The 22052-nt window shown below is 51.6% G+C and overlaps 8 protein-coding genes across 8 annotated transcripts; 4 read left to right on the top strand and 4 right to left on the bottom strand.

Annotated features, from left to right (window-relative positions):
- Positions 1-1122: 1122 nt before the first annotated feature.
- M438DRAFT_134950 (uncharacterized protein) lies at positions 1123-1866 on the bottom strand. Its single transcript, XM_029898851.1, has one exon. It carries the CDS (start codon positions 1686-1688, stop codon positions 1239-1241), a length of 450 nt encoding a protein of 149 aa, XP_029764102.1. The 5' UTR covers positions 1689-1866; the 3' UTR covers positions 1123-1238.
- M438DRAFT_332387 (putative MFS myo-inositol transporter) lies at positions 1863-3426 on the bottom strand (the record flags this gene model as incomplete). Its single annotated transcript, XM_029903503.1, has 2 exons — positions 1863-3222; positions 3278-3426. The coding sequence occupies 2 exons, from the start codon at positions 3424-3426 to the stop codon at positions 1863-1865; spliced, it is 1509 nt and encodes a 502-aa protein (XP_029764101.1).
- Positions 3427-4049: 623 nt separating this feature from the next.
- M438DRAFT_332386 (uncharacterized protein) lies at positions 4050-7451 on the bottom strand (the record flags this gene model as incomplete). Its single annotated transcript, XM_029903502.1, has 5 exons — positions 4050-4252; positions 4310-6306; positions 6358-6983; positions 7043-7235; positions 7294-7451. 5 exons carry the CDS (start codon positions 7449-7451, stop codon positions 4050-4052), a joined length of 3177 nt encoding a protein of 1058 aa, XP_029764100.1.
- Positions 7452-8403: 952 nt separating this feature from the next.
- M438DRAFT_343033 (AIP3-domain-containing protein) lies at positions 8404-11703 on the top strand. Its single transcript, XM_029904891.1, has one exon. The coding sequence runs from the start codon at positions 8464-8466 to the stop codon at positions 11653-11655; it is 3192 nt and encodes a 1063-aa protein (XP_029764099.1). The 5' UTR covers positions 8404-8463; the 3' UTR covers positions 11656-11703.
- A 1505-nt stretch (positions 11704-13208) lies between these two features.
- M438DRAFT_267173 (uncharacterized protein) lies at positions 13209-13862 on the bottom strand (the record flags this gene model as incomplete). Its single annotated transcript, XM_029900162.1, has 3 exons — positions 13209-13533; positions 13587-13695; positions 13784-13862. The coding sequence occupies 3 exons, from the start codon at positions 13860-13862 to the stop codon at positions 13209-13211; spliced, it is 513 nt and encodes a 170-aa protein (XP_029764098.1).
- Positions 13863-14098: 236 nt separating this feature from the next.
- On the top strand, positions 14099-15273 carry M438DRAFT_134931 (uncharacterized protein). Its single transcript, XM_029898850.1, has one exon. It carries the CDS (start codon positions 14475-14477, stop codon positions 15072-15074), a length of 600 nt encoding a protein of 199 aa, XP_029764097.1. The 5' UTR covers positions 14099-14474; the 3' UTR covers positions 15075-15273.
- A 1342-nt stretch (positions 15274-16615) lies between these two features.
- On the top strand, positions 16616-17650 carry M438DRAFT_266159 (oxidoreductase; the record flags this gene model as incomplete). The annotated part of the gene is made up of 1 exon (XM_029900082.1): positions 16616-17650. The coding sequence occupies one exon, from the start codon at positions 16616-16618 to the stop codon at positions 17648-17650; it is 1035 nt and encodes a 344-aa protein (XP_029764096.1).
- Positions 17651-18594: 944 nt separating this feature from the next.
- M438DRAFT_403223 (uncharacterized protein) lies at positions 18595-20931 on the top strand (the record flags this gene model as incomplete). Its single annotated transcript, XM_029909645.1, has 2 exons — positions 18595-18956; positions 19009-20931. The coding sequence occupies exons 1-2, from the start codon at positions 18747-18749 to the stop codon at positions 20929-20931; spliced, it is 2133 nt and encodes a 710-aa protein (XP_029764095.1). The 5' UTR covers positions 18595-18746.
- Between the last annotated feature and the right edge of the window lie 1121 nt (positions 20932-22052).

The raw sequence follows: 22052 nt of genomic DNA, 5'->3' as shown, positions 1-22052 counted from the left end.
CCCTAGAGCATCTACTATATAATATCTCTCGACGACACCGTTTTCTCGCTAATCGTACGCTTAGGGTCGATTCTAGGGAACTCGTAGGCCCATTCGCGCTTCTTAAAAACTTAGTAGGCTAACTCTAGAGCATCTACTATATAATATCTCTCGACGACACCGTTTTCTCGCTAGTCGTACGCTTAGGGTCGATTCTAGGAGACTCGTAGGCCTACTCGCGCTTCTTAAAAACTTGGTAGGGCTAATTCCTAAGTATCTATAAGCTTAAGTCCCTACACCTCTACTTCGCCGAACCTCGCTAGAAGCGCTTAATCCTCGTAGCCTCCGAGTACTACCCTAATAACACTATCTAGTAGTATATGCGTATAATAAACTACTTACGCGGTATCGTCGACCGTGTAGAAATTACTAGATGTCTACCCGACTGCTTCATCGGTCTAGAAGCTATGCTGTTTCCTAAGCTATGTTTAATTAATGTAGGCATGTAGCAAGAAAGATGCAGCAAAGTCTATTAAAGTATAACAAGAGCCCTCTTCGCCATTACTATTATATTTTTAAGCAATACCTATCTATTTCTTTCTTTAGTCCTAAGTAGTAGTTATCTCCGCTCCTACTAACTTTAGCTCGGATCCTTTTACTTATAGCGCCTTATAAGCTCTTCGACGAGCCTGTTTGTATTAGCTAGGATAGTCTAAGAGCTTACATGTAAGGGATACATACCCTTAACGATAGTAAAGTTCGCTTTATTAAATGCTAGACCGTTATAGCTAGCGTCTTAAAGTTGCTCTTAGATTGCGCTAGCAAAGGTTATATCGCTTCTAACAATTTAATCGAACTCCCCTAAACGAGCACATCGCCTTTTAAAACGACCTCCTCGGCCTCGAGATAGCGAACGAAATCGAAGAACGAGAGGATCGAACTCCCCCTAAACGAGCATATCGCCCTTTAAAACGACCTCCTCGGCCTCGAGATAGCGAACGAAATCGAAGAACGAGAGGATCGAACTCCCCCTAAACGAGTACATCGCCTTTTAAAACGACCTCCTCGGCCTTAAGATAGCGAACGAAATCGAAGAACGAGAGAATCGAACTCCCCTAAACGAGCATATCGCCTTTTAAAACGACCTCNGAATGGACTTGGAAGACATAAGGCTAGCACGTGGAGTAGCGGTGAGTTTCAGACCGAAAGGTATGTCCCAGTGGAGCCTGATCGACAGATTATGTGTAGAAGTATCAATGTCATGTGCGTGTGCCACCACGAGTCTTATAGCAGAAGTAGGCACGGTGATTATTTCCAAATTCTCGTCTACACGCTCTCGGTGATATGGCTGCTCGTGTAATCGTTCCGTTGATAACCACAGCGAACCGTCGAGGCCGAGAGACAATTTTGCGATCCAACCTAGCTCCTACCCCACAGCACCGGTGACTAACCCATTTTCCTGATCCGGTCCCCACGCCCCCTACGGTATAGTCACTCGTGCACTCACTCCGTAATCCAACCCAAAACGGGCCGCGAAGCTCATGGCGATGGAGCAAAATTGTACGGCCGTCGACCTGATCCGCGTGGACGAGGTTGATCAGCTGCAGCCCGGACGCAATGTCTCGGGGGCTGGAGCAAGCGATGGTTGTGCGCACGTCAGCGCCTGTGTTGATGATTAATTTTGGTGACTCCGGGGTCGAGATTCCCATTGTACATTGTCGGTTTATGCGACATGGGAATGAGGTAGAAACCAAGTTGACGAGAACGCGAAAGTGGAGAAGAGGACGAGCGAGATGAAGATAGAGTCTTTTGATGGAGATCACGGCGTCCAGTACGCCACCAGAGAAACATTCTTGAGGACGGTAGCTTGTCCAACCGTGCACTTAAACTTCCAAATCGTTCGGAAGTTCATTTGCTTTCACGCCCCAACCGTCCTCCAACAATTTCTTGACTTGCTCCAGCTCGAGATTCTTTGTCTCCGGATAACAACGCCATACCCATGCATATCCGATCAAGCACACGACAACGTAGACAAGGAATGTGGCACTAGGCCCGAGGGTATGCATCATCGGCAAGAAAGTTGCTCCGACAATAAAATTGCTGGTCCAATTTGTGGCAGTCGCGAGACCAGAGCCCATCGATCGTACTGAAAGGCTAAATAATTCGGACTGTTGCCATGGCACGCATCCCAATCCACAAGCGTATGATGCCACGTAGAAGATTAACGAGCAAAGTAGGACTAGCGACCATGGACTTGGAGATTTGGGAGCGGATACAGCCGAGGATGGAGCCACCGTATCTGAAGGTGATGCGTCGATGTGCATGAATGCAAGAGAACAGCTGGCGAGTCCGAGAATCATGAATGGGATCGAGTATAGCAGGATACGGCGTCTTCCTACTCTGTCGATTATTGCAAAAGCCAGCAAAGTAAAAACAAAGTTGGAGACGGAAATAGAGAGGGATGTTCCAATTGGCGAGGTGAAGCCAACGAGAGCAAAGATGGTAGCGCTGAAGTACATCAACGAGTTGAACCCGGATAGCTGTTGTAAAGCTTGAAGTCCGGCCGCGATGATCAATGCTCGACGGTTGGCCGGTATCGTAATGAGCTCATTGAACATGCTCCCACTTGCACTTAGTTGTTCTTCCTTGACTTCATGCTTGACCTGACTGACGATTTGATTGCAGTCGTCATGGCCAAGCTGGGAGAAAACAATAGCAGCTTCGTCATCTCTACCTTTGAGCACCAGCCAGCGTGGCGACTCGGGCATACCGACGAGTAGTCCTGCTTGAAGAATAGCAGGGACTGCGCCAGCACCAACAGACCACCTCCAACGCCCCATGACTGCCCAGCCCACGACGTAAGCGACGACTTGGCCTCCAGTGATAAACAGACTCTGAACTGATACGAGCTGCCCTCGGCGGTCTGCTGGAGAAATTTCTGCGATATATAGTGGTACAACAGCAGAGGCGCCGCCCACTGCAGCGCCTACAACTGCACGACCGAGTACCATGGTCCAAACGTTGGTCGCTGCGCTTTGGAATAGGGCACCAAATATGAACAGTCCACAGGCAACGGAGATGACAGGGCGACGACCAAGCGAATCCGCAAAGTGGCCAGCCAGCGGTGATGCGATAAGTGCCAGTAGAGAGGTACTGCTTGTGATCATTGATAGATCAAGTGTGGTTAGAGTTCGGCCAAGGTCTTCGTGTATCGAAACAAGCGTAGAACTTATAACACCAGTGCTACTCACAGCGTTAACATTTGACCTTCAAGTTCATCGCATTCATCCAGACTCACTCATATCCAAATAGCAGCCCACTGAGACCTGCACTTAACGTCAAGAGCCAAATCAACTTGTTAGCATCTTGTTTGGAGACTTCTGGACGTGATGTGACTCCATCATCATTCTCGTCAACGATCAGTGGTTGTTCAGATTCATCATGCATGTTGTCAAGCTTAAAGTCCTCTGTAAGATGTTCAGAAGAGGTGACTTGTCGTGACAGACAACGGCCGTCCATCAAGAAGAAGCCAGGGGTAGAGTCAAGGGCAAGGGTCAGACGCCGACAAAGACCGAGGTCGGTCGGGATTCGCGGGGTGGCTTGTGATCGATCTTCAGGGCCTTGAACGAAGATCATACTCTAATTTTGCATGGTCACAGGGCAAGACCAGATGCACATGGGACGATGTTTGCGTTTTACCATTTCATAGTGAATATTCACTACCTAGACACCCAATCTCTTCATCCATTTTCCTCCCGCCAATATCGAAGTTGGAGAGCATCTCAACAAACTCGCTCCCATATTGACGACAACCTTCTTCCCGCCAATCTCATTTGCCCTGGCTACTTGCTAAATATACAGTCCTGGCCACTCTTTGAACCGGATGAGATTATTCTGCAACTGATACAGGACGAACATTCAGTCCATATAACCAGTCTTCTTCACATCCTAGTTGGCTCCCTGGCGCTGTAGGAGAAGTCTTGATAGATACTATATCTTGTCTCTCCTGAGGCGTCGTCACGTTGTCTCAGTTGATCTTGCCATCGTGACATGGCAGGTGGAGGCTTGACTCATTTGCCCTCGTCTCCTGGACCAGCAGTGTGCATCGGAGGCATACCGGGGCTAGGTCCTTGCTGCGGGGCAGCGTGATGTTGACGGGGAGTCATTTGGTTGTGGTTGTACCCCTGATTAGACATGGCACGATGCTGCATAGGATAGCCATGCTGGCCCTGAGGTCCACCCGGGTATTGTCCTTGGGGGAAATTACGCTGCACTGTAGATTCATTAGCCCGCGAAGTTCTGCAAAAATGGTATTGTGTACAAGACTCACTCTGTCCTGGATGCTGTGGCATCATCATGGGTCCAGCGGGCGGCATTTGCATGTACATCTGTCCAGGGTGTCCTTGTTGGGAACCTTGATGACTCATTGGGTGTCCACGTCCGAAACCGGGACCAGGCTGAGGAGCAGGATGGCCTGGGAAGTGAGGTTGCACATGACCAGGAACAGGTGAGGCATACATCGGTACCTGTTGTGCCATTGGCCCATTCATGAAGGGTCCGTTTGAGGATTGTTGAACCATCATGTGACCACCCATAGGAGGGCCTTGAGGACTACCAAATTGCTGGGGACGCATCATACCGGGACTCATGTAGGGAGGCATACCTGCAGGGAAGTGCTGCATTTGCGGGTGCATCTGTGGGCCATAGGCCAATGCCGGAGGCAGACGAGGAGATGGCTGGACGGATGGAGTGTTCGAAGCGTATTGCATGCGATGTTCGTCAAAGTGTTGGCCTGGGTGGTGGGGCTGAGGAGGGTAGAAGCCAGGGTTTCGATTGGGTGGAGGAACGTTCTGCAGGTGAGGTGGAAGTTGATGTGCGTGAGCCATGACACTGTTGGTGGGAGTGTGCATGGGTGGGATAGCGGCGACAGGACTCTGAGCGAACATGTCCCGGTACGTCTTGTCTTTGTTGGCTTCGGCAACCTCCCATGTTGGTGGAGTGCGATACGCTTGCGGAATTCCTCCGTTAGGGGCGAACGTCTCGGTTTTGCCCTCAGCTGCAGCGGTCTCGAGCATGTACTTCACCGGGTTGAAGGCATCATTCAAAGGGGTCCGTTCGGACAAAGGCTTTTCATTCTTGCGGGCGAAGAACTTGACGGGAGCTGCAGCAGAGACGCTGGGGCGCTTAGCAGGTTGAGGGCTCGCTTTGGTGGGCGATGTGGGAGTGAAAGTGCTCGCTGACGGGTTAGGTCTGAATTCCATGGCCTTGACGTTAAGCCTGGCCGGAGCAGCTGAAGGACTAGCAATCTCTCGTGAAGCAGGTCCTGTAGGGGGAGAACGAACTTCAGGCGGGGGGATAGGCATGGGCATCTGCATGTTAGCCGTGGGAGCTCTGTACTGCTGCGCGGGTCTAGGTGGGATGCCGTGTGACATGCCAGGCCCACGTGGAGGTACGTTTTGGTTTTGGCGCGAGTTTTGAGCCATGCGTTGTCTCTGTGACAGTGGTGAGCCAGGCTCATTGGTGGCTTCAGGTCTCCTCGTTTGGCTCGTTGGCTGTGTTTTGTTGACCTCAGTAGATGCGACATCGGGCTTGACTGGCGCAGCAGGTGCAGGGCTGGCTTCAGCGGAAGTCACCTTTGACTCCTTCTCACGAGCCTGAAGCTCGGCCTTTGTCACGATCAAGTTTTGCTTCTCCTTGGTCTTGGCCAGAATAGGAATGAGATCATCGGGAACACGCGAGTAGAGCTTGAAGTTTTCGGCAAACTTCTTGAGGTCATTCAGTTTGACTGACTTCTCTTGACGGGCACTTGCACGCTGGCGCTCCTGTTGAACGCGCTGGTGCTGTTGGACACGAAGCTTCTCGGTGTTGGAGAACTGCTTGAATGAATCCAACACCTTGCGCTCAACTCCTTCAGTAGCACCTTTGCCGGCATTGATCGAAGGCACAGCCTTTGTAGCAGCAGTAGGGGCAGCCGAAGCAGGAGTGGGTTTGGAGGCGGTAGACGATGCTTCTCCAGAGGGGGCCGTTACAGTAGGCAGGGCGGGGACAGGTGCAGCAGTTGTAGCGGGTGCTTCCTTCGAGACTGCCTCTGTCTTCGCCTCGTCCTGCGATTTTTGCTCTTGCTGCTTAGACAAGGCAGCTTGACTGTCCGAGTTTGTGCTTGTTGATGGGCTAGGGCGAGCGACCGAGACAATAGCTGGGTCGAACGGAGCGCCTGGCACGGTGGGCTGGCTAGTGATAGGTCTTCTGGACGGAGGAACATAAGCGTTGGGTGCTCCTTGCTTCAGGAGTGAGGTAATGTTGGTCTCACGACGAACACCACTGTATCTGTGGAACATGTTAATTGTGCCTTGACGAAAGTCGTCGAAACCAGCTTACCTCTCTTCTTCATCGAGACCTCCATCCTTCTCAGCATTCATGCGACGTTCCTCAGCGACGTGAGAGTTGACGGGAGCACTACGTTCAATCTCACGAGCGATTCTCTCTGCCTCGGCTGCCTTGCGTCTGTAGTCAGGGTCGGATCTGTTGATGGCAGTGGTGTAGAGATTCTCGTCGTAGTCACTTCTGACATTGTAGAGAGCTTCGTTCGCAGCAAATTGATCCCATTCTCCTGGACGTGTCGAGTCTTCGAGCGACATGTCGATGGCAGTATCTGCACTAGGTTGCCAGGGCTGCAGCTCACGCTCACGGATGTTGAGGTTGCCAGAAATCTCGACGTCGGTACGGAAAGCAGGAGCGGCTGCTTGCTGAGCCTTCGTTTCCGAAGCAGCCAGATAAAGGTTGTTGACTGAGAGGTCTACAACGTCTTGCAGGTTGAAGGTTGTAACATGGTCTTGGCCTTCACCAATGTACTGGTCGGCCTGTTCAGCTGTGCCATTGGTTTGGTGGGTCGACTTCTTGGTGTACTTGAGAGTGACACGAGCATCATTAGGTTCGGTGGAGGCAGCAGAGAAGATACCGCTGAACTGCTCTCCACTTCTGAGGAAGATACTAACTTCCATACCCTGTGTTATGCCATAAGATCAGTTGGACGTCTAAGCCACGAGTTTGAGATGGGACGTACGGTGTAGTTTACGAGCAAGAATAGGAGCCTATCTGTGGCATGCTTGGCTGATGTGCCATTCTCTTGCTGGGACTTGGATTGCGCATTCTTAGGGGTACCATTCGGCAGGCCGTTGACAGCGGGCGTGGAAGCATTGGAGCGTTGTGTGATAGGGTTGGTGCCCTGAGACCAAGCCTTCGGGGCAGGAGATTTTCTGATCGAGGGGAGTTAGACTTGGTGGAAGATTCATATCATGTCGCATGTCGACGTACCTCGAAGCGGCATCCACAGGACTCGCGGCCTGCTTACGAGCACCGTCCAGGGTCTTTCCGACGGAATTTGTCTTCAATGGCTGTTTCGAGGGATTCGAAGCTGCCTGGGGAGCCGGAGACCTGGAGGCACCATTCGTGGTGGAGGGTTGAGCCGACATGATCGAGCGGGTCAGGGGATGAACAGGAGAGTTGATGGCGGGATGTTGGAGCTCGTACGCGCAACCAGAACAACCAAATGCCTGATAACGGAGTCGGGTCTCACAGTGTCGCGTGCCGGTCTAGTGCAGCAGCGAGGTCGTGTCAAAGAACAGGTCGGCGAGCAGCCCGACAACTGATTAGTTGAGTGAGGACAGACTACAGCTTGCACTGGGTAGATGTCGTGTTTCACTCAACTGCGATGGGGAGCTTGGCTTGATTGGCTAGCCGTTCGGATGCTATCCGGTCTAGGGCTGACCTGTGCTTCAGAAGTCCAGTGCGCGTAAACTTGGTCCGAGGTGTATCACCTAGATGGCCTGCCGGTTTCGTAATATCAAGAAGGCAATGTTATCGATACCCGAGGAAGCAACGAGGCGGACTAGGCAAGGTCAGATTGGCAGCAATGATGTTCAGGTAGAAAGCGAAGAGTCGAGGCGGCTAGGTTGTGTCGCCAATGTTGGGTCTTCACGTGCCAGACGAGCTGCAATTGAGGAAGCCGCGTTCACCGAGGAGCATGCGCTGGTCTGGACCGCTGAGCAAGCACTTCCCTACAAGGATCATGCACCGTCTTCCAAGACAACAAGACAAGAGTCGCTCTGCAAATGTTGTCTGAAGATGCGATAGGTTGCAAGGAAGGCATGTGATGGAAACACTGTACTTGTTTAGGGCGGGCTTTCGAGGCTCTTGACTCGGCTTGGTTGAACGGCCAAGAACGTGGAGACAAACAGGTCGGCGAGCATCATGGCCTTCTTAGCAGTAAACCAAAAATGCTATCCGGCGAAACGTCTTCTCTCGAATTTTGTCATATGTGACTTGCCAGGAGCAGTCATTGTTCAGTCGCGTGTGTTTGTCGGGCGTTGTCGCATTGCTGCTGTTTTGGTTGATGCTCCTCCACGCGCCACACGAGCCATCCTTCTTTGATCTGCCCCTTTACACGCGCCTACAAAGACCTGTGACTGTTAAGTGTCAAACGTCATGGCCTCTGAAGACCCGAGTGTTAGGAGCAGCTCTGGCTCACGATCCTCGGCCGTTCGATCTTCGACAAGGCAGTCGTCGCAGCCGCAGCAGCTGTCGACCATCGAGAAGAGCGTCACACACCTGCTCGTCGCTACCAAGCAACTCCTCGAAACCTTGACGCAATGGTCCCGGAACGCCGCCAGCGAGAGCGAGGTCTCGGACGTCTATGTCCGCCTGGGCTACGAGTTCAACATTGCCTGTCGCGCCTTCAATAGTATCGGGGTCGACACCCAAGACCTTGGCCCTGTGCCCGACCTGCTTCGCGCCATCCTCGAGGAAACACTTAGCCAGGAAGCCAGCCAGCAGAGTCTCGACCGCTTCCTCCCCCGTATCCGCGACATCATCATAAACCTCCTGCATGGCCTTAAGAAGAAGCAGCAGCGCTTGCGCCAGCGTACGAGCAGCGGCAGTCAGGGCTCTAGACAGGCCAGCGCTGCTGAGTCGGCTGCCGATGACCTCCTCGCGCGACAATCTGCCAGTCGGACACAGTCGCAAAGAGTAGCCAACGAACTCCCCGCCCATGACCTTCCTCCACGCTCTGCCTCAATGCAAGGCGGAAGGTCGTCACCGAGAAAAGAGAGCTTCAGTCCTGCTGCCTCAACACAACATGCCCGTGAGCCGAGTCGCGATACAACCAATTCGGACGCTTCTTCCATGTCAAGCAACGCCATGCAGAACATCCCCGTCATTGCGCCGTATCCACAGGAAGACACCATGCCCGCTCAGCCGCCAGCTCAATACGGAAATGAACCGGCACCTGTGGCCTACCAGCAAGACTCTCCTAAACCTCCCTACACCGAACACAATCTGCCTCCTCCGCCTCCACCACCGAAACAACAGGATGCCCTGGCCGCCTTGCAACGAGGTGGAGAGCTCGAGAGAAGGGCCTCGAGACGTTTCTCTGCTTATCAGATCTCAAAGCATCTGGGCTCCAGTAATGGCGTGCCTATGATACCCGTCGCGCAAAACAGTCCCATCCCCAACCGAGGCCAGGACACGCGTGAGTCCATGAAGGCTGTTCGTACGCGCAGCTATCTTCACAACAGGCAAAAATCGGCTCAGAGGAATCAGCAAGACTCGCCGAGAAGGGAACGGCCTGAAGAGACAAAATTCACCGAGAGCATAAACACAAATATGGATGAGACGCCGTCTACGGTGGGCCTAGAGAGTGCTAGTCCCATGCCCAAGACACCCGAGGACAAACTGGGAGCCTACCCATTCCCTACTCAGCAGTCTCCTGAAGAGGCTGATATGGGTGCCACTGTCAATGGGCCAGTTCCAGAGACAATTATTGAACCAAATCCTGAGCCAACGGGTGGGGAGTTGCAGCGCCGCAAGTCTAGAATACAACGGCAAACTACCCCCCCTCCACAAGCAGAGAAGGCTGCTCCTCAGCAATTCGTGCCCGAGTCTTCACCACAGCCTGGCAAGGAATTGACTCTTTTCCTACAATACAAGAGCAAGATCAAGAAATTTGTTTTGCCAGATGGGGGTGACTTGTCTATTGCCAGACTTCAATTAGCTTTCATCGAGAAATTCGCCTGGAACACGCACAACAATGGCAACGACCTTCCAGAGATCTACCTACAGGATCCTGTTTCAGGCGTGCGCCATGAGCTCGAGGATTTGGCCGACATCAAGGATCGTTCCGTGCTCGTACTGAACGTGGAACAGCTGGACGAGGTTAAGAAGCACTTCGACGATAGCATTGGAGGCATTAAGACAATGATCGAAGGATTGAAAGCCGCCGTTGATGACCAACAGTCTGCAATTCACAGAGTATCTGAGCGACAGCAGGAGGCTGCGAAGGAGATGGCAACTCTTGCAACGGCACCTCCGCCACAAACAACTAGCGCAACACCTCAACCCCTTCAGACTGCATCGTCCAAGGGCACACCCGCTCAACTCACTGAAGTACAATCTCTTCGTCGCGAACTCGCTGTCGTCCGCCAAACCTATACTTCATTTGTCGACGACATCAATTCTTCCATGTCTACAATTCGAACAAAGGCTGCTACGGTCAAATCCGCTGCCGACAAGGCGCGTGTCCCCTCGATGTCTGCGGGCTCTGGTCGTACATATGTAAACGGCGGTAAGAAGAACCTGTCAGATGACAGTGAAAAGCTTGTCACCCAGGTCGATGACTTGCAAGACACTGTAGAAGACCTTCGCAAAGATGTCGTCCAACGTGGAGTACGACCTTTACCTCGCCAATTGGATGTTGTCAGCAAGGATATCTCCACAGCAACATCCGGACTCAAGAAACTGCAAGAATTCCTCAAGCGCGAGAAGCCAATCTGGACCAAAATCTGGGAGAAAGAATTGCAAGTTGTCTGCGAAGACAGAGATCTCCTTACCATGCAAGAAGAACTCTGCATCGATCTCGAAGACGATCTGGAAAAAGCTGCCGAGACCTTCGCACTTGTCGAACAAGCCACTCGCCAACAAAATCTACAAAACGCACCTCGCTCCTCCTCCCGCACTCTTAACCCTGTAGCCCTCGATCGCGGCGGCGACCCCCAGAAGGCACGCACAGGCGTCCTCGGTGAGGTCCGCGCTCTCCAACCAAACCACGAGTCGCGTCTCGAAGCCATCGAGCGCGCCGAAAAGGCACGCCAACGCGAACTCGAAGAACGACGAGACGGCGAATTCCAAAAAGAGCTTAGCAGTTTTGTGGAAGAAGGGAAACTGAAAAAGAGCGGTGGCGTTGAAGAGGCGGAGAGGTTACGCAAGCTCAAGGATGAGAGGAGTAGAAAGGAGAATTACGAACTTTTGCAGCAGAGGGAAAGGGATAGAGCGGCGAAGAGGGCTGCTGACGCCGCTGCCAAGGCTGCGGCGGCGGAGAGTGCGGCTGTTGAGCCGGACGCTGCTTCTGAAGCTGCCGAGACTACTACTGAGCCTGCTGCTGAACCGACTGATGCTGCAGTTGAGGAGACAGCGGTGAAAAGTATCGAGGAAACACCAGCACCTGTTGAAAACGGCGATGTAGACCCAACGCCCGAAGTCACCGCCACTGAAAACACAAAACCAGAGGCCCAAGCATCTCTCGAACCACCGATCGCAGACGGTGCAGTCGATTTCGACGAACCTAGTCCTGCTGTCGAGTTCGTAGATGCACGAGAAATCCCACCTACGCCTGCCGCAGAATAGAGATCATGGCTTGCGTTTTGATAGAGGCTTCTTTTGTGACGCTGTGTTTAGATTCCTTGACATGGTCGATGATTATATATTTCCCATACCTGGTGTTGGTAATTGGGCTTCCTTCTTCACTTTCTTGACTCCTGTGTCAATGTGTCCGTGATCTGGCGCTGCAGAAATGCAAAGCCAATTCAGTATAGCCGTGTTGTTCAATGAAAGCCCTGAGGTAATGGCATTTCTCTGGACGCTCCTTCCAACCACAAAATCACTGTGCATCCATACAAGCTGCTCAGCACTGCTCTGTGTCTATGAGGGCTAGCAGACTCATCTGAGAGATGTAGAACCTTGCTCTACATCTCATCTACCCAGTACAGTAGGAATATGCATGTAAAAATGCAAGATGATGTTGACTACACTGAAATCCTCCAAGGAGAGTGCCGACCTAAGCAGCTCTCAGTGGACGCTGCTGCCCAGTGCAAAGCTATCCTGCCTTTTGATGATGTGATGTAAGCTACGATGGGTGCTTGAGAAGCAGTAGTAAGGGGTTCACTGGGGTGACCTTGTCCTGCATCTCAGGTAGCCTGTATGGTACTGATGTACCGGTCGAAATGCAGCAGTGATTTGACTATACTGAGTTCTGCCAGCGAGAGTGCCGATCTAAAGGACTCTTCAGTGGACATAGCAGCTACGTGCAAATTTTTGCTGCGTCATTATGTGTTATTTTATAGCACCACAGACAGGACGGAGAGGAATTTGAGGTCGAAAGGCACATCAGGCACACACCGAGACGTACAAGGGGCTTCACTCTGGTATAATACACATCACAAAGCACGTAGGCACACGTTCAGACGACAACGGGGTTTCAGAGCGTTGATTTTCACTCTATATAATTGACCTGATGGCCAATGGGCCCGCAAAGGAGAAAAGGAGGCAAGAGGATACCCCCGAAGGAGCATCTCTGCGAGGAAGAGGAGGAGGTCACCCGCGAGGGGGGTGCCTCAGAGAGAGGTTGAGAAGGCAGACCAGCCATCCCTGTGTATGAAGTCAGTCAAAGAGCTCGTCAGCAGGAGGAAGTAGGTCGTCACTAACCCGGCCCGGCCACTTAGGGGCGCTGTGGCTGCACGTAAGGAGGAGGCGTGCTCACAAAGGCACGCAGGGGGATGGCATGGTCGCCGGTGCTTTCATGGCGAAAGCAGCGAGGACCCGACTATCGTTTAGTGTATCAGTATACGTGCGCGCAGTCACACAGGAGCACGAGAGCTTACAATCTTGGGGGCAGGGGCGGGAGCCTTGTTGCTGCCGAAGCAGGAGAAGAGGGCGGTGAGGAAAGACATTTTCTTGATGGCGTCTGAGGAAGAAAGACGGTTCGAAGTAAAGCAAGTCTTTTGAGCTAGGCGACGCACGCAGCCGCAATGGAAGATGAGTCGCCCTCTCGGCGGTCTAACCCTCGTTCGGTCGTGATCTACGAGCTCTTCACTCCTGCGAGAAGCCATGGTTTCCTTCTGTACCAGTAGAAATGCAAGAGATAATTGACGACATACGAAACCTCCATCGAGAGCCCAATTCTATTGAGACTTGTCGCCCTTGATTGTCTTGATTGATCTGGAGATGCCCTGGCTTAAGCGTTGGAACATGTCCAGGCCCATGAAGACAGCAAGCGCGAGGTAGGGTACGTATAGCTTTCCAAGCTCGATTTTCTCGTTGTTCGAGTATCCACTCCAAGACAAGTAGTCGGTAATGCATGTCAATGTGGTGAGTCCGGCCTCAAGAGCGAAGACCAGCAGATGTAGTGGCACCTTTGGATCATCGCGAAGAAGAGCAGGTACAGCCCAGAAGCTCAATGGAACGTGGTAGAGAGCCTCAAGCCATATGTATGTATCAAACCAGGTACTGGGAGACGGCTTAGCTGATTGTCCAGTATCAAAGCAGCGGAGCATTCTTACGGAGGAGAAGAGAAGAATTGGTCTCTGTAAGTGGTGATGTACCACTTTCTCAGATCGGTCATGAAAGCAGGCTTCAAAGCCACTGGATACAGCGGTGTAAGGTCGACACCTGGCAACGTGGTTAGCTATACGCATGATAAAGAGGCAGATTGCTAGCGAAGGTTTGCTTTGATATCAACAAACAGACTGCAACTTACAAAACATGATGGGGATGTGGGTGAGAAAGAAGATCAGGTATACCAGATCGCGCTTGCGTTGCCAGATGGGAACAGCCATCTTGATGATGGTTTGACGAGCACGATTGAAGATGAATGAAAATCACACAAGGTGTGGTGCTGAAGGAGGAAGGCGCGACGCTCTGGAGGTGGTACGAAGTACGAGCGGAAAAACGCTTTGACCAACCGTTCATGAAGGATCAGCGCAGGCGACATCAGCTCGTCCTCTCGTCCTCTCGTCCTCTGCAGAACTTGTCTTCACACCAGGGATCCTTTATCAAAATGAACTGCCGAGAAACATCTTGTTCCAGCTAGAGCTGCAGATCTGTATAGGATGATACGACCAATTCTCCACTCGATCATTCAGACCCATGACAAGGACCACCAGCAGCCAACGGTGGTTCAAAGCCGACCAGGATGTCTGCCGTCGCCTCTTGTAGGAGGTTGGAACACATTCTTGGAAGATTGAGAGTCGATTTGCTTACTCTCAAGGACGACGGACGAAAGTCTGGCAATTTTCCGGACGTGAGAAGTCGCTCTTAGCCGTGCCGGGACCCGAATCAAAGATCACTGTACTCTTTCAAGATACGGCGCAGACATACGACAACCCCCTTTGAAGTCGCTTCAGATACCAAATCAACGACCGTCGTTGGCAGACGAGGCGTCGCATCATATGTGCCCCACGAGGAACCATGTACCGCCACTATTACGGAGCCTCGGTGGACGACATCAGTTACGACTAGGTTCCTGGAAGATACTGTTGTGCCAAAATTTGGTGGCACTGGGCCATGTCCATAAATCTTGGTTCTCTGGACGAAGGAACTCGATATTGAGCCATCTGGTGCGGCGGTTGAGGTCGCCAACGACACCTGACGATATTGCACAGCGAGAGTACAGCCGGAAGTCGTTCTACAAATCTGGAGAAAACCAAAGCACGGTATACTCGACTCATCTTCGAAGAACGTTCTTGCGAGATATTGCAACAAAATGTGGAGATACAACGGTATCACGAGGACATCGAGTGATCTGCGTCGCGACGAAGGCGAGCAAGCGACGGTGCTGCGAGAATTTGCAAGGCGTTGCTACCATCCTTTTAGCACCGGCGTTGTGCAGTCTACCGTTATATACTATTTTTTGTGTGACCCTTTCGGCGGCAACCTTTCCGTTGTCTGGTCGCCAAGGGGACGCCCTTGGTGTAGTGGTTGGGAAGCTCACAAAAAAATCTTACGTACAGCAACGCCTCAGTAACACTTGGACCAGACCCAAGTACTAATGCTGTATGAAAGATTTTCTGGTCAACCCAGTTTTTCGCCCAACAGACCTGGTACACATTCTTGCCTGGTCTTTATTTTCTAGCTGCCTGTCGAGTGATCCATCATTGCAGAGATGCGATATTATCTATTCCTGGGCGCGATCATCATGATACTGGAGTTCTTGGCCGTGCTTTTTATTACACCGGATCTGGCTGGGTAGTCGCGGTTCGAACCCTGGCGAAGGCTACCTTTATGCGCTGTCGGAAGCACTGAATCACTCGAACGACTTCACACCCAACAAGCAGTCGCGGCAGTCTCGGATATCAGGACACTGTTTTTCCTCCGGTGCTGCGAGAGTCCTCTTGTACAATTTCAAACGTCTTTTTGGGTCTCAGAATTTGATCCGTTGGCCTTTTGATGAGGCCCAGTGACGCATCACGACGCGAAGGCCTCAGCGCCCTGAGAAGCACCGCAAAGATTGAACAGAGTCTTGGTGGCATTGTCTTCTGGACACGGAAAGTGCTTTCGGATTATCGACCATCAGGAAATAACATCGTTGGACAATATCTAGCATATATCTGGATGCTGCAAGATTTTCTGGTGGTACTTGTATCTCCAAATCTTGGGGACTCCCAAAACTAGTGTCTGTGGTGTAATTGGATAGCATACGCAACTGTAATTTGCCCCGTCACATCTCTACACCACGTGTAGTGCAGCTTCGGATTCAACGATGTGCTGGAGGGACTGTTGTCGAGATCTTGGGTTCGAATCCCAGTGGACACAAACTTTTTGCCAGGTCTTTTTCCAAAGAACCTCTCTGTTCAAGCTGGCTTTTTCCCCCTTTGGTGAGTCTTTTTGAACTATGACCGACAGTGAATGCAAGAGGCTAGGAGGCCCATTGCTCTGATCATCGGTCTTGCAATTATATTGCAATCATAGAGAGGCTCTGATTTGAATACAAAGGCGATAATCAGAACTTTGTCGGAGTGATTTTGTAGTAGTCATGGCTCTGGTATGCCGCAAAGCGCTTCGAGCAGTGGATTTTCTGGAGCTGTCAAAAACAAAAATATCTTGCATTTTTACAGCTCTCCTATCGCTCAAACTGATCGCAGGAACACATTAGTATCAAAATAATCTTGCTTGGACATGAATAGAATGAGAGTCGTCGCTGAAAATCGCGGAGCGCTCGGCCGAGCCATCGTTCAGCAAGTCCGAGCGACGAGGTATCGCACCTTCCATCAATAATCAAAAGCCAGCCTCGGGCTCCGAAAGCGGTCGGAAGCATAATCTGAAGAAAGTACAGTCAGCAACAGGTCCCAAGATACTTCTTCTGGCTTCTTCTGCCGATGCGCGTGTTGTGTTGGGTTATCCGGTGGCTCGGAGAATGGGGATAACAGTTTCCTATTCGGGCAAGTCCGACTTGCATTGCTCCGAGCTGGAGATATATTGTCTCTGGTCGGGATACATATAAGCCCAGAGTCGCTGTCCAAAGCAAACACAACTCACACAAACACATACACAAGCATCCAACAACTACTCAATCAACGCAATAATCTCAGCAATGCCTTCCAACACCGCAGCATGGCAGCCCAAGCCGGGCGTTCCTGTCGAAATCAAGGATACACCTTACACTTCTCCTTCCGCCGACTACATACTCATCAAGAACCATGCTATCGCCATCAACCCCATCGACTTTAAACTCCAAGACATGGCAATGTTCCCATCTCTCTCCTACCCCACCATCCTCGGCAACGATCTCGCCGGCGAGGTGGTCGAGGTTGGCAGTGCAGTCTCGTCTCGCTTCAAGCCTGGCGACAGAGTCCTCGCTCAGGCTGGAGGTGTTTCTGCCAACAGCCCTTCTGGATCTGCTTTCCAGGAGTACACCGTCGTCGTCGGAAAGATGGCGTCCCACATCCCGGACAGCTTGTCCTACGTCGATGCCGCTGTGATTCCTTTAGGAGCAGGCACTGCCTCCTGCGGACTGTTCCAGAAGGACCAGCTTGCCCTGCAGCACCCTTCACTTTCTTCGAAGCCAACTGGACAGACAGTCTTGATCTGGAGCGGCGCAACAAGCGTAGGCCTCAGTGCCATTCAGCTCGCTGTCGCCGCCGGATACGAGGTGATCGCTACCGCTTCGCCCAAGAACTTTGAACTCGTCCGCAGCTTTGGTGCCACTGAAGTCTTGGACTACAACGTTGACTCTACCACTCTGGTCGAGCAGCTGGCTACCGTCTTCGAGGACAAGACCTTTGCTGGTGTGCTGCACACTGCTGGCGAAGCTGCTGACGCAGTCGCCATCTGCGCAGACCTCTTCCCCAAGATCAACGGCAACAAGTTCTTCACCACCACTGTGCAGCTGCCCGCCAGCATGCCCGCCGACATGAAGTACAACCGTGTCTTCGCTAGCGCTATCACAAACAGTGGAGTTGGAGAAGCTATCTTTGTCAACTACCTCCCTCAGGCACTCGCAGAAGGCAAATACAAGTCGGCACCCAAGGCTGAAGTCGTTGGAAATGGTCTGGAGTCACTGCAGAAGGGACTTGATATCTTGAGAAAGGGTGTTTCTGCCAAGAAGCTCATTGTCACTTTGAACTAGGTGGCTTTCCACGATTGATTACGTAGCTCTTTAATAATATGATATTGCAAACAAACACTCTACTGCAGACAAAGAGCACAAAGAGCCTCCATCCGTATGCTATAATAGAAGCTCCCACCACCAGCGACCCTTGTCAAAGAGCCTGTCTAAATGCAAGATGATTTCCGTATCGTTATAAAGGTCCAAAGAGAGCCAGAATATCCATACCGTAGTAGCTACCTATGATGATATCTCCAACATCCAACACCAGCAGAATTCTTTTGTCAAAATGCAAGATGGTTTTGACGATCCAGAGAATGTCCACTGAGAGCTCAAACCCATCGCCATCTCACTGGACAATCCCTTGTTTCTCAAAATCTTCTCGCATTTTGACATCTAAACTGTTGCAGTATTTGGTGACTGGGATACCTACTATATATGTACCTTTAGAGCAGCATTGAAGGGGGTTGAAAGGGGCATTGTGCTCCTTCGTGTGCAGAGTGGGGCTATACACATGTATGTAAAAATGCAGGAAGGTTTTGAAACCCATTGATGGGTCCAAAGAGAGACGATTTTGAAAGGATATAAAAGGTGTCAAACGGGGGTATATCTGCGTTTCCCAGAGACAGTGCTGACTACTATTACACACATAAAAAGGCAAGATGATATTCAAATCAGAGAGGGGTCCAGAGAAAGCATAACCTACCACGGATAAAGTGAGCATCACACGTGATTTTTTACCATGTGATAGACATATCGTATACCAGAATCGAGGTCGAAAAATGACCAAGTGAGCATCGCACGTGACCGAGATCGATAAATTCACTGAGTCCACAGTCGTTTTTAGCACCAAAATTCGTCCTTCTGTGAGCCTATACCGTTCACTCGGAGTGAAAGGGGAACGATAGTGACTATAGGCGGTCAGTGCTGTCGATTACAAAGCGATGTGAACGCCTACACCACTACTGCTACCTCTTCCTCCACCAAATTTCCCTACCAACCAACAACAACATTGCTGGTTTTTTTGTGCCGCTCGTAAGTACCATTGTTCGCTCCTGAATATCTACTCGCTCCTGCCATCGGTGCGACCCCTTTCGTGTCGTCTTTGCGTTGACGCATGATTTTAGCAATGACATACACACCAGAGATGTACGGTTTGCGTCGCGGCAAACCGGGTCCCGGCAACGACTACTACCAGGCGAGCAACAAGCCCCCCGGTGCCCTGGCCGCACAGTGTGCCCACGAGAGGTCGGCTGCCGACGTGCAAGAATGGCGCGAGGAGGAGTTCGTAGCCAGAGTCGACGACATAAAGCGTCTGAAGAAGAGAGTAAGTGATTACCCCTTTCGTCATACATCGACCCGAATTGACACTCGTACAGAACCTGGCCAAGAAGAATGGTTCCGTCATGGAGAAGCTCTTGCGTCGCATTGGCCTCGGTTTCTTGGTCGACGGCGAGGACATGAGTGCTCATGATCAGGCACTCCATTCCATGCCGAACTACGAGCACCTTGACGACAAGCAGCGTGCCCGTCTCCGTGAGACGACCCCCTACCCCTTCCACACGAAGGAGTCTGCACAGGCGTTCAAGGATGACAAGGCTCGCCGTCAGCGGATCAGAGACGAGGAACAAGACGCCAGAGACATGGCAAAGGCCTTCGAGTACTTCGACGATGCAGCCTCGTTGACCCAGTATCACTACTACCTGGTCGGAAAGAAGCTCGTACGCCGCCCTAAGTTCTCCGGCGGATTCGAATCGCTGTATGAGCGTCAGACCAGAATGCTGTACGACGCGTTTGAGGAGTTCAAGCGGATTGTCCTGCCATTCCACGATCAGCTTATCGCTATGAAGGAGAGTGGTGTCGACACAGCCTCTGATGAGTATCGCCGCCTTCGTACAAAGCTTGTGAAAGCTTTCCATGCCATGAATGGACCAGAGCAACTGGCCGCCATGGACGAAGGAACAGAGGCTGTGCGTCGTAAGAACAAGGAGCATTACATCAAGTCCACAGTCGAGAGAGTCAACATGGACCAGTACCCTGAGTACATCATCCACGACACGTTGCCCAAGGATGATCAGATCGCCATGTATCAGAACATTCTCATCCGCTTCAACAGGGGTGAGCAGCTTCCAGACCACGAGCTCAAGTTCCATGCTCTGGCTCTTCAGTCCCAGGAGGATGAACTCAAGCAGGTTCGCAAAGACATCGCCAACAAGTCTACCAACATCGTATGGATGAAGACTCGAGTGAGGTCTTTCTCCATCTCGCCTCGTCAGTCGCCACACAAGACGCCCGATCTTCCACCTGGTGACAAGCCGCCCAGGAAAGTCACCGAAATGCCCATCTGCGGTCCAAGATATATCTTGTGTTTCGAACTGGAGCCTTTTACCCTCAGCGATTATGATGAGATGTGTCGCAAGACTTACATCGAGGGACAACTTGCCGATGTCCTCAGAAGGGGAGAGAAATACATGTTCGAGTTGAGCAAGCCCAAACCCAGACGCAAGAACTGGCGTCACTTGCTGCGCAAGGAAACCGCCAGTGACACAGATTCGGACGAGTGTTCCTTCTATCCCAGCATTCCCTGGTATGAGATGATGCAATTGATCCGGGAGAAGCGCGCTGTCGACAACTCCAAGCCACTCCCTCTAGTTTCGCCTGCCAAGAACGATGTCGCCGAGGTCGTTAACAATGACTTCGATCTCGGTGAGATAGAGGAAATTTCCAAGGACGGCTTCAAGACAGGACCTCTTGCCATGTCCCGCACTTCTGAGTTTGTTGACGATGACTTCAACTTCATCCTCGAAGATGAGGAGGCTATTGCTGAGGGTCGCCGCAAGGCTGGCTCTTCTGCCATGGCCTACGCTCCTCAGTTCACTGATGATGACTTCATTTTCATTTTCGAGGAGGAGGAGGATGAATTTGCTGGTGGTGACACCAAGACCGACTCTCCTGCCATGGACAACACAACCGACACTATCAAGGACTCCGACGATGACTTTTCGTTTGACCAGGATAAGACATCCGAGATTGACGTCGAAAGCATCTCTCGCATCATTAATGCCGTTTCTGAAACCACGTCTCTCAACCAGGAGATGGCAGAGACTTCCAAGGGTGACTTCTTGGCTGACTACTACGCCATGCGCCACGTCACCGAGGCTGCCGAGAATTCCGACGACGAGTTTTCGTTCGACCAGGATAAGTCATCCGAGATGGACTTCAACTTCATCTTTCCCATGACGGATCAGGTCCCTGAGACTCTCGAGACCACTTCTCTCTATGAGGCGATGTCCTCTGACTAAGATCTCCGCAGAACAGCATGCCAGGTTTGTCTTCTGTCAATCTCATGTTTGCGCAGACTTTGGATTGAATCGTCCCGCAGGTCGTGTCGCTTCTTTTCTGATGTCGAGCGAGCATGAGGCGTGGCGTTGACAGACTTGGGGTTGGGAGGAACAGGTGGACTGGTCTTGCGTTGTGTGTTCTCGGAGCAGCAAGGAAAGGGACGAATGATGACTTCGAATGGCTCTATGGCTTTTTTCAATGACGGAAACGCGAAATGGAAACGACATTATGAGGCGGAAGGAGCCCAGAAAAACAGAGGGGTAATTGAGGTTATGATTTAAGTCATATGGGGGGCCATGCCGAATAAAAACAGGTGGTAGCAAAGAGACAGAAATTCTGATGAAAAAGGAAAGCCCCACCTCTATAACTCCCATTCCGCCTTCCCGACCCTGAATCGAGAGCACCTGCTGTGCAGTGAAAAGAAAAAACGCCGTGAAAATGCTCGATGGTAGACATTCCGAACCTCCCTTCGTCGTAGATTTCGTGATGCATTTGTTTCTTCATTTAACCGGATCCGAAAAGAAGACCTGCAGCATACTCGACGTTGCCATCTGTTGCGTCCAAAGCGGAAATGGCTTCCTGTCTAGAGAAGCCAAGGCCAATTAGCTGCTCAATGGCTGACTCTGGATGCTTGCTTCCCGGAGTGGCTTGCGTAGGAGCTGCCCTGGCGGGTGCGGAGGCTGCAGGTGTAGGATGTACTGCGGGTCCACTGCTAGATGGTTCACCAGCGGTGCGACCCTGTCCTTGAAAGTTGCCGTTGGATTGTTGCGATGAAGGGCCGGCCTGAGTAACGGTGCCTGACTTGGTGCCAATCTCGGTCCCGTTAGGACCCTTGATATGTTCCTCGTTTTGCAAAGCCTCCTCAAAGGATCTAGGCAATTCGGACTCGGGCAAGAAATCAACCTCGTTGCTCTCAAAGACCAACTTGTTGCGACGAAGATCGATACAACCCTGGTAACGCTTGAGCATGTCCAGGCCGAGCAGAAGATCGACATCTTTGCCCTCCATGACGGTGAAAGAACAAGGCATCACGGCATTGCCAATCTTAATGTCGGCGGAATGCACGCGGCCCAGAATCTGG

Source organism: Aureobasidium pullulans (assembly GCF_000721785.1).
Source record: "Aureobasidium pullulans EXF-150 unplaced genomic scaffold scaffold_3, whole genome shotgun sequence".
In the NCBI taxonomy this organism is placed as follows: Eukaryota; Fungi; Ascomycota; class Dothideomycetes; order Dothideales; family Saccotheciaceae; genus Aureobasidium; species Aureobasidium pullulans.
This window is presented reverse-complemented; position numbering and strand designations above follow the sequence as displayed.